This window comes from Varanus komodoensis, unplaced genomic scaffold, assembly GCF_004798865.1.
Source record: "Varanus komodoensis strain SLA01 unplaced genomic scaffold, ASM479886v1 scaffold21, whole genome shotgun sequence".
Classification (NCBI taxonomy): Eukaryota; Metazoa; Chordata; class Lepidosauria; order Squamata; family Varanidae; genus Varanus; species Varanus komodoensis.
In genome coordinates, this window is record NW_025335589.1 from 18,823,112 (window position 1) to 18,839,634 (window position 16,523).

Sequence of the window (16,523 nt, forward strand, 5' to 3'; positions counted from 1 at the left end):
TGATCAGAATCCTTTTTATGCATGTCCCAGTTTCTTTAAAATGCCAGCATGGGTTCCTTCCAGGATACCTTTTCCTACCCTGTGGTCCTCCAAATGTTTTGGACCACAGCTTCTAACATTCCTGACAACTGGCCTTATCAACTGATTGGAGAGGGATGCTATTTATTGAAAATAAAAATAAATCAAACCAATTTCATTTTACTTTCAAGTAAAGGTTTTTTGTTCCTGTTCTATGCAAACTGGTTTCAGTCCACAATTCTTCTGGCTCATGGTCATTAAGTTGAGTAATACAACATATTCTTTATGTGGATTTATTGGAATGTTATTGAAGCTGTATTCAGTACTATGTTTGTTAGCAGTCATTTGCAGCTTTACTCTGATTTTTGATATTAAGAGTTCATTATAACTATGGCAATCTGCTCCTGGTCATGCTTTGACTGTGAGAATACAGCTTCCAATTACATAGTCTATTTGATTTCTATATTGGTCATCTGGTGATGTCCATGGGTACAGTTCCTTGAAGTATGTTTTTGTGATGAAGAGATTGTTGGCTTCTTCTCGCAAACCTGCATAGATATTTTCAATTTCTACTTCTTCAGCATCCCTGGAGACTTGAATTATGATTATGTTGATAGGTTTTCCACTAACTCTGATTAAGATGATCCAGTCACATCTTGCATTGTAGCATCTTATTGCCTATGCTACATCTTGCCTCAGTATTAGAGCTTTTGAGTTTGCCATTTCTGGAGTAAAACCATTTGCGTTTTTGTGGAATGTCCCATTCCAGTCCGATTTGGTTTGCTCGCACCAAGCTGTCCCATTTATTGCTTTCCAATTTCCAGTTTGTAAACTTGGTTCACGCTTCAGATGTTCCATGTTCCAATTGTATACGTTCAGCATTCAACTTTCCTTTCACCTCTGTGCATGCCAGTTACTAGATTTCCTTTCAGCTTTGATCTAATTGTGTCATTAGCAACAGCAGTATTCATACCTTCTTTTGCTGTTCCCCATAGCTTGATGATTGCCTTTTAATCTAAGGATCTTGACTTCTGACACAATTTTTCTTTCATTTTGAATTCTTTTATCATAAGGTTTGCAACCCTAAGATGATGCAGAAATGATTTACCATTGCCGCCTTCTATGCAGAAGAGTTAGCTTGCTGAGTTAGTTTGGCTATCACTGCAGTAGTCTGCAAAAGATTCTTAATCAGTTATCTCCTGCTGCCCAGTAGTTGCTCTTCAGAAGTTTCTTTGCCCCTCTCACCATTAAAGAGATCCATGCTCTTCTGCTGATGTGATTGTTACTCCTGAAGAGGGCGGATGCATCTTAGTCTTTTGCATCAGCTTCCTTGATGGACCCTTCTAGAAGATCAGCCTACTTAGACAGTCTGGCCCCATGGTAGCATTTTTCTCAGTTTCCCAGACACTGTCAAACTCCTTCACCATTTTAAGGTGTGTATCCAAGGGAGTAGGGGAATCCCTCCAGCTCCCAGGAACTCCTAAGCAAGTGCTTCAGTCTGTAGCTCTGGTGTCTGTCTACACAACGTAAGCTGTATGCAGAGGAATGGTTTTCCAGTCCTTTCCCAGCAGTTTCTCACACATTATATATGGAGGGAGAGAGATAGAGAGAATTCCTAAAATTCCTATATTTAGCTTCATGTTTCTTCTGGTTTTGTATGGACAATCTCTAATTTTGGCATTACTGCATTTGTAGTTTGCCCGTATTTGTTTACACACCTTTGTCTTAAAGTAATCCATGTGAAAGCAGTTACATGTTTGAAGACAGCATAGTACTTTTTAAAAGAATGCCATGGTCTATACTACTGCATATCTACAACAAAAAAAGGACGGGAACAGATGGAATAGAGAGTAAGATTTGAATTCCCAACTGCAACATTAGTTAGTAACTTTTTAAAAAATCAGGAGCTATAATTGAATTAGGGCACAGATTTATTAAGGGAAGATCACAGAAATTAATCTGACCCTCTACAATGGGAATTTGAGAACTGATTATTTTCTTCCCTTTGGCAAAAGCTGTAGCAGAACCACTTTTGCTGTCAATAGTTTACAGATTTTAGAAAAATAATTTCCTGCCAAAGCAGTAAAGTCTCAGATGCTCCCATGGATATTTTAAAAACCACATCTTCCTATTTATAGACATTTATGTAGCAAGATTTAAAGGAACAGTACAAAGAAGCAAACCAGAAATATAAATGTTATCTGCATTCATGTGTGCAAATGTATTATCAAAAGGAAACTGACAAAATATTTCAAATATTCAAGTACGTGATTTCAAGAAAGAGTAAAACAAGAACAGAAAACTGCAGCAAGAGTGAACTGTAGAGCTATGCAGTGATCTTTACAAGGTTTAAACATCTTTACATAATAAATAATCCTTAAATAATGTTGGATTTTTTGCAGCCATTCCTAAAATCAGGAAACTACGAGGAGAAAATATGTAAAAGAGAATGATGTAAGCACCTCTGTGATAAAGTTATGTATACCAGTTGTTAAGGAGTCTTCTCATACATGTCCCACATAAAAAGATGGTGCTACCAGAGCACACAAGAGAGGAAAGTATAAGCACTTGATTCTGACTGACAGTCTCCTATATCTGATTGACAGCTTCCACATGTGCATGGAACTCCTACAACCTTGGACTTTCCTATTTATCAGTGGTGGGTGGGAATGACATGCAGAGCTTCCCCCTTTAGTGAAGTTAATTGGGAAGCCCACTGTCCCCAAAAATAAGAGCAATTGTGGATAACATTGAAGATGCGTGGAGACTTTTTTGGAAAAAGTTTTACCTGTACAGTTTACTACTGAGTGGCCATAGTTTTATAGGATGAACTAGATTTTGAGTGACATCCTGGTTGGATTCAAACAATCATGAGGAAGCAAAGCCACCGTGGCCTTTTTTCCCTGCACCTGTGCATGTAGGGTGCAAACCATCTGATTTGCCTAATTATCCTTGTAGTGCATGGCTTGCTGTGCTGTTGAACTTGGTAAGATGTGTGAGACATGACTTTGAAATCATTCCCAAACCCATGACTTGATGTAGGGTTCTGAGATGGTTTTAAAAGCCTCGCTTTGCCAGGATCAGATGGTATAGCAAGCTGTGTGCCATGAAGGTAATTAGGCAATGATGAGCCACTCACCCAGCACACACAATTCTTAGGATTGTCCAAACCTGGCCATATGACTAGCTCAAAGTCCTGAAAATTTATTGGAGGCTAGCTCAGGGCAAAACTGTGGTGCAGCTAGGAGGATTCTGAGGGTGGTCTTTGACATGAGTGGTGCTACAGATGCTCTGTCATTAGCCAATCTTGATGTTACTGAAACAGGGAGTTTCCAGGACTGGCTGTGCAGCAAGCTGCTCAGCTAGCCCAGAACTGAGCTGAAGGGCACGAAAGAGGGCTCACCTTCCTTCCCATGGTACGTTAGTTCAGTGGAGGATGTGCAGTGACTTGTGTAATTGCATCTGCTGTAGAAAAGGAGGGGGAAGATTTTAGGATTGGCTGCTGGGATAGTGGAGCGGGGAACTAAGTACATTCCTTCCTCTTAGACTCCGAGTTATGTTTTTCTTGTTGAAGTATGCGCTTGTATGTGGAAAGAAACTGACCCATTTTCTCTTTGCTTTCATCATTGTCAGGGCTCTTAAATGTTACATGTTCTGCTCCTACAGGAGTGGATTGCACAGGTATAGCCCTCTTTGGAAGGGGTGTGGTTGTGATGTTTTAAAACTACCATTCTGCACTGCCAGAGTCCATTGTGTGTGTATTTGGCCTGTCACACCAGGGCCAGTAATTTTGTTCTTAGAGGCAATGACAATGGCATATGCATCCTGTCTAGCGTAAGGCTAAATTGCTTTATTGGCCACAGTCTTAATTTCTTTATATGCTGAATAACATCAATATATATTGTTCCCTTAGGTATTCTTCTGATTAGCTAATTATTTATTTTTATTAGATAGGAAACTTAGTTCAGGATCCCAGAATGATACTTTCAATTACCATTTTTATGAATTGCTGCTATATAGATTACGTAACAGGATATAACTCTGAACAGCATCAAACACTTCAAAAGCATATAATACAATTTCATTTTATTTAAAACATACTTTGCACGATATAAAAATATTGATCACAGTGAGATTTAACAATTGTTACTGCTATAAACAAGAATGCAGTACAATATTTTTAATGGAAATAAATTATATAGTTATTATCTTTTTTAAAAAAATCACAAGGAAGAACACCTAGGCTGTTTGGTCATTGGCAAATCAAGTCCTCAGTGAGTTCTTTATAATGAAAAATATCCCAGTTTTCTCTAGTTTTGCTTTCCATGTGTCTCAGAGCACAAGTAAGTCTGCTTCTGGTAATCCTATAATTAGGATTTTGGATCTTCTGCACAGTAAATCCAAAATATTAGCAGTCTTAAAATAATAAACAGGAAAAATGTACACCAAATTGTCAGATGGTATCTTCTCTAATTGATAAGTGGTCTTTTCCAATATGTGGGTACACAACGACACACCTCTTCACTGTAATAATATCCAGGATCACAGCGTTTCGTTCGAACTGTACATGGTGGTCTGTAGCAACTGAGAGAAGATGGACAAAACAAGTGTTGAAAAATTTCAAAACTTACATGAGAAATTATTCTGACAATTCTAAGACAGCAGTGTGCTCTTAAAAAGCTGAAGGATACTGGAAATTACTGGTGCATCTCTGGTGATTTACAATAGATTGGCCAGAATTTCATGCTTCCCATCGCTTAACCATAGTAGCAAAAAAGAAAAGGTGCTTCCACCCTGGCTTAGTCTGCTGAAATGAAGAATGCTTGGGGGAAAATAGAAGCAGGGTTTGGGGTCAAAGAGCAGTGAGCTCATTTCTGATACAGAAAAATTTCTCAGCTGAGCTTCTGTTTGAAGATACCTTGTTCCTTAATTCTAATTGCAAATAAGGGCTCTAGGCCAGTACTTTTTAAATTGTATTTTAGGATTCTAGCAATAAACCCTAAAACATATCCTGTATGCCTGAAATCTGTCCAGACATGCCCTAAGAGAACTGGACATTATGTGCATAGTTGCAACTTCTCTCTTCCTGCCACAGCCCCCTTCTCTTTTACAGACCTATTTCTGCTGCGGCAATGTTTATTTTTGTTGGCGAGTGTGAGTTTGGGTTTTGGTACTTGGTGTTATGCAAGAGTCTGTTTACCTTAGCATACAACCCCCTGTTATTTTAGTAGTTAAAACCACCTTTTTGAAATAATGAATGAAAGCAGAAGTGAAAGTGAAGCAACTTTGGAAGTGTGAGCAATAGTATGTGCTTTACTTGCAAGTACCAGGCCATCAGGCATCTCTTTGCAGATAACAGTACGCGTGGATCTTCATTTTTGTTATGGATGTTTGGAAAGACAGATACAAGATGTCACATTGTGCTATGTTCACATGCAGAGGAAGTATATCACTGAATGGCAATCACTGGGATCGGTGGTGAGAGAGGGAATTCTATTCTGTTCATGCCCTGCTTGTGTGTTTTCTGGAACAATTTGGTTTGGCCACTGTGAGAATGAGGGTGCTGGATTAGAAAGACCATTGACCTGATTCAGCAGTGCTTTCCATTCCCCACAGCAGGTTTCTACTTTTATGACAAATGAAGATGGATGCTGTGGGCAAGCAGTATGCGACTGCTTCAATAAATTGTGCAGAAAAGTAATTACTTTCCTATGCACATGTGTGCACACACACACAGAGTTAGATCCAGATTTACTTGTGCTCATCCAATTAAAAAATTGGGACACATTTCTTGTGGGCTAACAAGACCCATAAATTTCAGTGGGATAATTCTAAGCATGAATAAGTCAGGATCCAACCATAATAATGTGTAACTATAATTTGAACAACTGACTCTAAGCAAGTTCAAATTCAGGTCAATGACTCCAACTAATTGCAAACACTTACGAAATTATTGCATCTATATCCTTTCTTTCCTCAAGATGTTCAAGGTGCTATGCATCTCCCTGAGCCTTGTTTTGTCTTCTTTTGTTATTTTGTATGGTAGTTACTGGCCAAAGATCATCCAATGAGTTTTATGATTGACAGCAAAATTGCATGTTACCTTAGCTTCACAATGTACTCATAAGTACATGTGCCCCCCCTTCCCGCCACAAATTACTTGCACCTCAACCCACCACTCCAAACAGGAATCCTTTGTCCTATGCTTATCTTAATCCAGATAAGGCTCTCTGAACCTGCAATTTATACTTCCCAAAGAGTTTGCACCGAAATGAACAGAACCTTTTTGGCAATGCCAATAGATGTGGTGGCTAATCAAGACCGGGACCTTAAGCCATGGCAAATGCCTTAAACAAAGGTTCTGATGTGGACTGGACCCACACCCCACACTGGCAATTTGTGGTTGAAACTGCCCTACACTCAAGGCCAGAACTATGCAGCTATGGTAATATATAGTTTATCTCCGAGTATACAGTTTAACAGGGGCTCATCAGTTCTAGGCAAACAACCTATCCATTCTACCACAATGGCTCTTTCAGAATCAAAATAAATGGGCACTTTCCATAGTTAAGTATTATTAATAAAGTGACTGTGTTTTAAATTGTACAGATCTACGTAAATCTGTTTGAGGTGTTTAATGAATAAGTTTAAATAGATTCATAAACTATACAATGAACAAAAATCCAAAGTATGAGAAACCTATGTAGATATCTAATAATGTAATTTTTCTACTGTTACTATATACTATTCTGAGGATGCAATCCAATACTCTCCACCTTAGAGGCATGTAAGCCGCTCAACTTGGAGGCTTAAACGTGTCCAATGCAATATTTGGCTCCTCATCCCATGCATTTTCTTTATATGGCCATTTTTCTCCAGCTGGCTTAGTATGGCGGCAGGGAGGCTGAGGTGCAAACAGGGTTTAGCACAGTGTTGCCCCCAGCCTGCCTCACCTCCCAACATGTTCCTTTTCTGTCCTCTCTGAGGCCTGGTTGCAACCTTGGGAAGGCAGCTGGCCCGTTTTGCTTCTGTGCTGGCTGTGAGAGAGGCATGGCAGGGACTTGGCTTTTGTTGTTCCAGCCCCCAAAACACAGGACCTTGGAGCTGGAGCTCTGCATGATCCTATGACTCTCCCAGACAATGCTAGGAAGCCAACCAATTATATAGCCACAGTGAGCCATTCTACAAATCAGAATTACTCTCATTTGTAAAACATTTGCCAACAATTTCTCTTGGAAACAGTCTAATTTTGAAACATGGCCGTGAGCCTGTACAGAGAACACACTTTTGCCCATACACAGTTCGTATTACATCAGTGGGAGCAATATGCATGTTTGAGCTTACATATATGACAGCTTGAAAAGGCGATGAAAAGAAAGTAATAATTTATAGTCCTTCAGTCGAGAAAGTAATCAAATATTTTACTAGCAAACACTTCATGCTTACAAGATAAATATTTTGCATCAGTAGATAGTTTGTTTCTACAAGGATTGCAGCACAAAAGCTATAAACAAGTATGTCATAGCATGATAATTTCTTACGGTTGTTTTTAAAACAGGTTGACCTAACATAACCTCATACTGACAATGCCAAATAGCCTCTGGTGTATAATGTAGACAAAGTATTAGTCTTTGGCTTTTCAAATGCTGGCGGTGAGTCAAAAGCAAAAAGTGTATGTTTCAAGTTTCAAAACAGCTATATTTTTAATTAGTTGTTAAATTTGTCTCACTGTTTTTATTAAACATAGTATAGCAATGCTCTATTGACATTCCTCCTGATTAATAGTGCACTTACATATTCCAGGTTAGAAATAAGTTATTAAAAGTACAGGCCTTCAAAAGCACATTTGTGGAGGGGAATGGGAGAAGAATACTAAGACAAGAAGACAGTTGCTCACCATACCCATTCCTTTTTCTGGTCCAATCTGATTTAAAACTCAAAAGCCAGATCTCCTAAATTTCATTGGGACACCTGGCTCTGGGGACAGCCATCACAGCCTGCTTCTTTAACTAGAAATGTCTTGCTCTGGCTGCAGCAGGCCTTGTATTGAGGTGAAAACAGGCTTGAAGAAAGTATATGTGCTCTTTAGAACACATGGTTTCCAAGGCAAAATCCTCTGCCTGAGGTTTTTTCTTTGTTTCTTTATTGCAGGGGCATTTATGGTCTCTTTTAAAAAACTCTTTTTTGGGAGGCAACATGAAGGCAGTGTGCATCTTACAGATCTTGCTCCCTGCAAATTATGTTTGTAGTTGTGGCTTAAAAGCTCACATAAAGCAAACAAAACAAATGATCGATTTTCTCTGATATGTAGGAAATCCTTTCTGGTACATCTCTGCCCACCCTCCCTTTTCCCTTCTAATGAGTCTGCTTGTGGGGCACCTATTTCACTTACACAATAATAGAATCATTTTTAGCTTTTTCCCCTGGAGCAATTCTTTTTTGGTTATTGATCTCTATTTTAATAGCACAGGATACTGTTCTTAGAAGTTATTTAGTATGTCACAAATGCCAGGGTGTTGCTTTGAGTACCATTTTTCTTGATAGAAAGTTAGAGGAGAGATGAATATATACTGCATGTATGTATGTGTGTGTGTGTATATACACACACATCCACACATACACAACTATATATGTTCTGTGTGCAGACAGATCATCACATATTATGCTCACATATAAATATAAAGCATTGTAACATATGGTGAAATCTTATTGTTATAGGTCTGTTGTAATGTCCAAACCCAGTTCTGGAGTTCCTGCATGGTAGGGTTTGTCTTCTGAAACCACAGAGAGAATCAACAGTCTGTTCTAAAGTTCCCACACTTCACTATGGCTTCTCCAGTCATCCAGACCCAGGACTGCCAGTTTACCATTGTTGGTATGGAAACCTCATAGGGTCCTCTAGCAAGAGCAGAGATGTCATTGCTCACCTAGTCCCACTGGTCAAGCTAGATGTCCTTCTCCCTTACATTTGGAAGACGTAATGAAAATACATGGAGGGAAAAGATGAAGGGAATCACAGTGACACTGTTCATTTTGACTCAATAAAAATCTCTGGGGTCTGGCATAGGTGTGAAGCACTGCAGACTCGCAGGTGCACTTGCGGGGAAGTTGGGAGAGGGGACCTGCCACAGGACCACAGAGGATCAATTAGAAGGCTGCTGTGTTCCATAGTCAAGAATATGGAAAAGGTGGGGATTTGGCTTATGGGACTGCCGAGATACGTGGTGAGGCCATGAGGATGGAGCAGGGAATGCAGAAACCATGATGCCATCCATGTGATCATCTGAGCACTGAGCCTGGGCAAAAATCCATGCACTGCAGAAACACTGCAGGGTTATTTGCTGTTTCGTGCAAGCCCAGTTTATGTTTACATGCAGCAAGTAATCTATGTGTAGAATTGTTAAACATGAAAATCACAATGTATTGCCCTTCCACCCCATCTTTGAGCAAGGCAGGGTGGTTTAAAAAGCAAAAAACAAAAACCTTTTTGAGAAAAACCATGGAATACCCAGTGAAAACCTAACAATGAACCACAGCCATGAATGGGGAAAGGATACAAAGATGAATCCATGAAGGCAGTATTTTTCTTACTTGTGGCTTGTGACAACAAATTATAGCTTATGCTGACAGAAGTCAGGATGTTTACTCCTAGAAACAGGCAAAACTGGGAGAACCTATTGCATGTTATTCTAACCTCCAAGCAAAAGCAGTGGAAGAAGCAAGAGTAACTGTAGTACTAACAGCACTCTTCTTGATAAATTAGGGGACTTACCAGGGTAAATGTCTACAGGAAGAATTAGTAAGAAAGCATTTAAGAACATTTCATGTGGATGCCTCTCTGCTAGGAAAATATCAGGAGGAACTGAGTTGAGCTGTCAGTCTTAAAAAAAAGCATTACTGTAGTCATCCCTCAGGAATATCTGTCACTATCTTATCACATAAAACTAAGTGAACCCAGTAGCTACTTTCATTGGGATTAATCAGGAAGATGTGCCATACTTGTTTGTACACAGAACTACATCTTATTGTGTTCCTCATGGGATGATCCCATTCAGTAAATTTGTTTGGAATTTTATATTTATTTGCTAGATTTATATCCTGCCTTTTCTCCAAGGAGCCAAGGCAGCATGCAAGAGCTTCTTCTCAACAACCTAATGAAGTAGGTTAGACTAAGAATCAGTGACAGGCAGAATGGGAGTAGAAGATTCCAGGTCCCCACAGCGCTAGTCCAACCTTCTAACTACTACACCATATTGGGAAGTTCCTGCCTTGTTCTTGTGTCTATATGAAAATAGTCACAATGGAAATAGCTACACATCCTGCAAAGAGGAATGATGGACAGTGTTTACGCAATGTTCATTTGAAACAACTCTGTGGGACCTGATGAACTGATCGTATTTAAAGCATCAGTTGCTCCCTTATTGTGGCTCATTTCTCAGCACAAACAATACAGGAGTAAGGAGCAACAATGTCCTAATAAGGGCTTTAGTCAATAGAAGTAACTTAGCTAAAATCAGCAATATGAAATTAGATTTAAAATTTAGTAGATTATTTGGGTTTTTAAGTGTGGCTAATCATGGTACAGACGAATCCATGTTTAATATGACCAGAAAATAGATTTGGAGCTGGATATTGTATTCTGCAAAAAAAAAAAAAAAAAAGGACATTCTGTGTTTATAACAAGATTATATTACAACTATTTTTGACAAATCAACACAGCTATGAGGAAATCAGTAAAGAATGGGGAAGACACAGAAGCTATAATCATCATGGGCTGACTTGCCACATCTTGTGCAAATTTTTCTGTATAACCTGTCACACTGGATTGACTTATTTGGATAATATACACAAATCAGAATCTCAAGTTGCCTCATGCCTGTTAAAAATTGAAAACATAACCATTTAGCATAGACATAATCCTGGTATATATTAAAAATTATGCTAAGAGGAAAAATAATCCATGATGAGTTAATTGCTCGGCTTTGGGTTCATCCTGTATTTTATTCCTATTAAATTTATCCACAGGAACTATTTAATGGTGGGGGTTTATGGAGGGGAAAAAACTGGCATTTTTGAAATAGGACGGCTATATTTTCCTCCTAGCGCCAGATAAACTAGTTAATAATACCTTTATTATTAATAACAATAGTGTGCACTTTTCCACGTACACTATCATTTTCAATTGAACTTATTCACACATGCATACCTGATGTCACTTGTATGTGTGAATGATGAATCAAACTCCCTCACTTCACATTGCTTGTAACTTTGCATTTCAGCAGTAAACAGGCAAATCAGCTTGCCAGTTTACCACAGATGAGTACATTTTTTTTCTGATGGAACTCCACATCCTTCTCTGTAGCCTGGAGGATCTTCCTGGCCTTGTGTTAAGTCCTGAAGAACCTCAGCAGTATGGCATCTCATTACTTTCAATGCAATAGGCACAAACCCATGAGAGTACTCGTAGGTGCTGGGTGTTAGGGTATTTTTATCTGTGATGTTACAGACAAGACTCCATTCTGCATTCACAATACCTATTCACAATATTAGCTAGAAAGAGAGTGACAGGCTCACTTTTGTTGTCGGTGTTGTTGTTCCCTTTTTTGTTACAATTCAGTGTCAATGTTGTTGTTCCCTTTTTTGTTACAATTGCAAATAAAATTTAAAAGACTTCACTGTCCGATGGTGGCAAGTACCAGGACTAGTCAAAATGTGTGGATTCCTGGTTATGAGTCACCAGGTATGGAAAAATCACAAACTGAAAATCCTGTGCTTTGCTTTCTTACCTGCCTTTCCAGTTATGCTGCTCCAGACTACTTCTGACATCACTGGCCCTTCCCTGCCTCTAGTCCTTTTAATCCTAATGGGCTTAAGGGATCTTAGTTGCTTATCCTGGCCAGAGGGAAGACCTTTGGGAGAGAATCATGCAAGAGCCTCTAAGATGTTGTCCCTTTGTGCCCAGGACAACATTATGAAAGGCAGTCATGTGGCTTTTCATTTAGCTTTAGAGACAGTAGTTCTCTATAATGCAAAGTAAACTAGCCGTTATGATAGCCTGTGGGAATCAGGTTTGTGATTAGTGGAGCAATACTTGCATTTGTTCCCTTCTATCCTAACAGGCAAATGGCTTGATAGTGAACATCAAACTAGTTATCAAGGCCAAAAGAGACATTACTTTGAGTCTGTATTTAGCAGCTACATCTTCCTACTTTTTATGTAGAGTGTGTTCAGGGCCCCAATCCACTCCCTGAGTTTGCACATGGTTTTTAAGAGCAAAGCAGGCTGTGCTATAAACTCAACATAGACATTGGCGGTTGAAAAAGATCTTGGATCAAATTATGTGTGACATGCCTTTGGACTTAATTTTCTTTTGGTTTTATGAAATTTTATCTACTTGATGTTTGTAGTCTATTTCACACAACAGATCCTTGCATAAAGGAGGACTTCCAGCATGCTAATTAAAAATCCTTGAATTTATTGCATCACAATTGTATGTATTTTAGAAAACAAATTTTTGTTTGTTTAACTGTTGATTTAGGCAAGCTCTCTCTGGTTTGCTACAACCCTATGTACCTAATACTGGCTTATGTAAATCAACTGCTTTATTAGACTATAGAATCAAGACCACAAAATGGATAATTGAAATGCTATGCTAAAAGATGTGTGTCAAACACTCCCATCAATTACATTTAAGAATTGGTATAATATTCCCAAATATGGATTACTCAGGCAATCAAAGCAAACATGCCCTGTAAATAGAACAAACACCATTTTCTGGTTAGGCCATTATGTATGACAACTGAGATGTTTTACTTGCAGTTAGTAAAACACTTTGCACACAGTTTCAACATGATAAGCATCAGACTTACCTGTCAGGAATCAAGTATTAGCATGATTAGCAAACTTAAGAAATGTGAGAAACTATAACCAGTGCCCTTTAGCAGCACAAAAGAGAAGCTGCAGGACCATGAAGAAATTTCTGTTCTTTGCTTACCTGCATGTCTGGTAGTGAAATCTTTTTCCTTTCAAGAAACATTTGTTTGGTGATTCTACACATTCACAAATGCACTTTGCAGGATTTAGTGGCTGATGTTTAGGACATGTTCTTTTACATACACATTGGCACTTTTCTTCATCAAAATTCTTGTTGGGTCCACATGAACTAGGCAGCAGTTTATTTTTACATGTACATTGGCATGATGTTCTGTCTAATTCTTTGTGGAGTCCACAGCTGGAAGGCCTTACTCCCCCTTTGCAGACACACTGACAGGTTTCTTCATCAAGCTCCTTATTAGGTCCACAGATGTCATGGTATCCTTCAGTTGTGTCTATAAGCATAGCAAGAATTGAAAAAAAATAATTCTGCTCTAGCATTGCAAAAAGAAGTGGAAGAAATGGTTGCTAATTTCATATTTTACTCATAAGCTAGTGAACTATATCCTACATCAATGCTTGAATCAATGAATTTGTGATCTTACAATGTGGGGTGAAGAAACAATTAACTGTGCCATATTCCTTAAACCAGGGTTAAAGAGCTCTTAATTATGGGAAGTTTATGCTGATTCCTTTTATTTTGCATTAAAGAAAAGCAAAAGCATGTTGTCCTCTAAACTTGCTTACCAATATCCCCAGGATAAGAAGAGAAACTGAAGTCGTGGTGTGCGAGACATCTGCAAATGTGATTATTCCAAATATGATTTCTTGGACAAGTTTTGTTTGCCACATGACACCTATTGGGGAAAAGATGTTTTATTACAATGCATGAAGACAATTGCTTCTGTACAGTATATATATCACAGATCCATAGTAGACCAATGCAACCTTAGAGGTCTTTGCCCTAGTCCTATTTTATTCATTCTGTTCAGTGCCAAGCATAGGTATGATTGGGCACCAGCCAAAGACTCCATCTATACTGACTGACAAAAGCCCCTGGAACTTGTTCCTCCTTTTCACCATTTCAACTTCCCTGTTCACCTGCCTTTCATCTTGTCCCAGACAACAGTGATGGTGGGGAGCAGCAGCAGGAAATGGAGCTGCTTAAGTGCTGTCTAGTTGTCTCCTTGTCAAGCAAGCAAGTGGTAGCAGCAATGACAAAGAGAATGAGGAACAATAACAAGTGATGACAGTGATGGTAAGAAGATAAATTCACTGAGTGGAGGAGCTCTTTAAGGGTACCTTGCCCAAGGGCCCTCAAAAACCTGGAGGAAGCACTAATTCTGGTACAGATTACTTTGCAAATCTGGACAATGCTGCTATAAAGCTTACTAGGCTATGGGATCTAATTTAATATAAGCCAGAATACATAACACTGCACAGGTGGAACTTTAGTTCATTAGACAATGAAAACACGATACTTTGCTTTACTAAAGGGTTCCAACTGAAAAAATAGATTTATAACAACCACTTAGAAAAGGCTAAAATTATGGTTCTGTATCCCACCCTTAAACAGACTGTCAGAGTAATGAAGTTGAGCTCTTGTGTCGAGCTTTCAAATCCAGAGAAACATGTGCAGAGCAGTACATTATATTGCTGCATAGGGTGCCAGACTGAGTTATGGTTGTATGTTCCACTGTTCATAATGTAAATCTAAATTTCCTTTATCAAAACCACTAAGCAGTTAAAAACAACTAAGCCTGAAATCCTATACACACCTGGGAGTAAATCCCACCAATGGGTATTATTTTAATAAGACATGTATAGAATTGTACTGTAAAATATCTATGTTGAGGAAGAACGGGAAAGACATTAAAAGCTGGACAAGCCAGACAAACAGAATTCAAGTCTTCATACACTACAGAACTACACAAAATATTTTCACACTTTAGAAACTAGATTGATTAGTGCAAAAGAGCTGAAAACCCTTTGCCATCCATGTACACTCACCTAGGTGTAAGCCCGACTGAATTCTGTGGGACTTTCTTTGGAGCAAACATGAAGAAGACGGACAGTAAACGTTTCAAAATGAAATATTAATTTCTGGTTGGAACCCAGGATGATTAATGCTAGAATTTCAAGCTTCCTCTAGTGAATTAATGGATATCTAAAATTGTATGGCCAACTCAGAGAAATGGCAGAGGAAACTGCTGTAATGCCACCTTTTACTGGGGCAAAAGAAAAAGTTTACATTTTAACAATACCTGGCCACATTCTAGGAAGAGGTTGCACTTATTTGTTAGCATATCACAGTCACAATCAACCTATTACATGAACCTACTACAAAGTGCTGCCATGACAATAGTGTGCAGGAGGAACATTTAGAAATGGCAAATCCCCACTGCTTGTATGGCCCAAGCTGAGAGCCAGGTAGCAATAGGAAATTTCCACTGCAGTCTTTCCTCTAATTACTTAGGGGTTAATTAACCATCAGAATTTGTGTAGAACCTTGTACTCACCTATTTAGGGAAACAGTTAAATTCTACGATCCTTATTATTTATTCATTTATTTTTTTCAACTTAGAAACATAGAAACAGAGCGAGTCAGAAGGGGCCTCCCGGGCCATCTAGTCTGACCTCCGGCACCAGCCGGCTCCGCTCATGACATGCCCACCATGTGCATGTCCAGCCTATCCTTGAACTCTCGCACCGATGGGGCCTCAATGACCTCTCGAGGAAGCCCATTTCACACCCTTGGGGTCCTAACTGTCAGGAAGTGCTTCCTGGCATTCAAATGGAACCTTGGCTCCCTGAGCTTTGCTGCATTGGAGCGCGTCCTGACTTCCTCTGCAGGGGAGAACAGGTCTGTACCCATCTCCGTGTGACATCCCCTCACATACCTGTATGTCACCAACATATCCCCTCTGAGTCTCCTCTTCTCCAGGCTGAAGAGACCCAGTTCCCTCAGTCTTGCCTCATACCCCATCCCCTGCAAACCGGCCACCAACCTTGTGGCCCTACGCTGCACTGACTCTAACCTGGCTATATCCTTTCTGTAATGAGGGGCCCAAAACTGTGCAAGATACACCAGTTGCGGGTGCATCAAGAGTCGTATAAAGTGGTAGTAATACCTCTCTTGATCTAGAAGCCACACTTCTGGCTATGCAACCAAGGGTGGCATTCGCCCTCTTGACCACCACATCACACTGCTAACCCATGTTTAGCCTGCAGTCAATCAGTACCCCGAGGTTCCTTTCACAAGTGCTGCTCTCCAGCCGCTTGTCACCTAACCTGTACTTATGACAGCTATTCCTATGCCCCACGTGCAAGACCTTGCACTTATCCATATTGAATGCCATCCTGTTGTCTCCTGCCTACTTCCATAGTCTGTCCAGATCCTTTGGGATCTGAAGAACCTGCTCCTCAGTTGTGGCCACTGCTCCAGTTTTAGGGTCGTCTGCAAATTTGATCAGCAGACAGTTCACCCCTTCTTCCATGTCATTAATGAAAAGATTAAATAGGATCGGCCCCAGGACAGAGCCCTGGGGGACCCTGCTTGTCACTGGCTGCCATCCCGATGGTTCCCCACTAATGGTTGCCTTCTGCTTTCGGTCAGTCAACCATGCCCTAAT

The 16,523-nt window shown here is 39.6% G+C and overlaps 1 protein-coding gene across 4 annotated transcripts in view; it reads right to left on the reverse strand.

Annotated features, from left to right (window-relative positions):
* Positions 1–1,931: 1,931 nt before the first annotated feature.
* VEGFC (vascular endothelial growth factor C) overlaps positions 1,932–16,523 on the reverse strand; it is a 63,029-nt gene continuing 48,437 nt past the window's right edge. For all 4 annotated transcript variants that reach the window (XM_044430637.1, XM_044430636.1, XM_044430635.1 and 1 more), the window contains 3 exons: positions 13,639–13,748; positions 13,013–13,346; positions 1,932–4,602 (listed from right to left, as the gene is read on the reverse strand). In XM_044430637.1, coding sequence (XP_044286572.1) covers positions 4,488–4,602; positions 13,013–13,346; positions 13,639–13,748 — 559 coding nt within the window. In that variant the 3' untranslated portion in view covers positions 1,932–4,487. The remainder of the gene's footprint in view (positions 4,603–13,012; positions 13,347–13,638; positions 13,749–16,523) is intronic.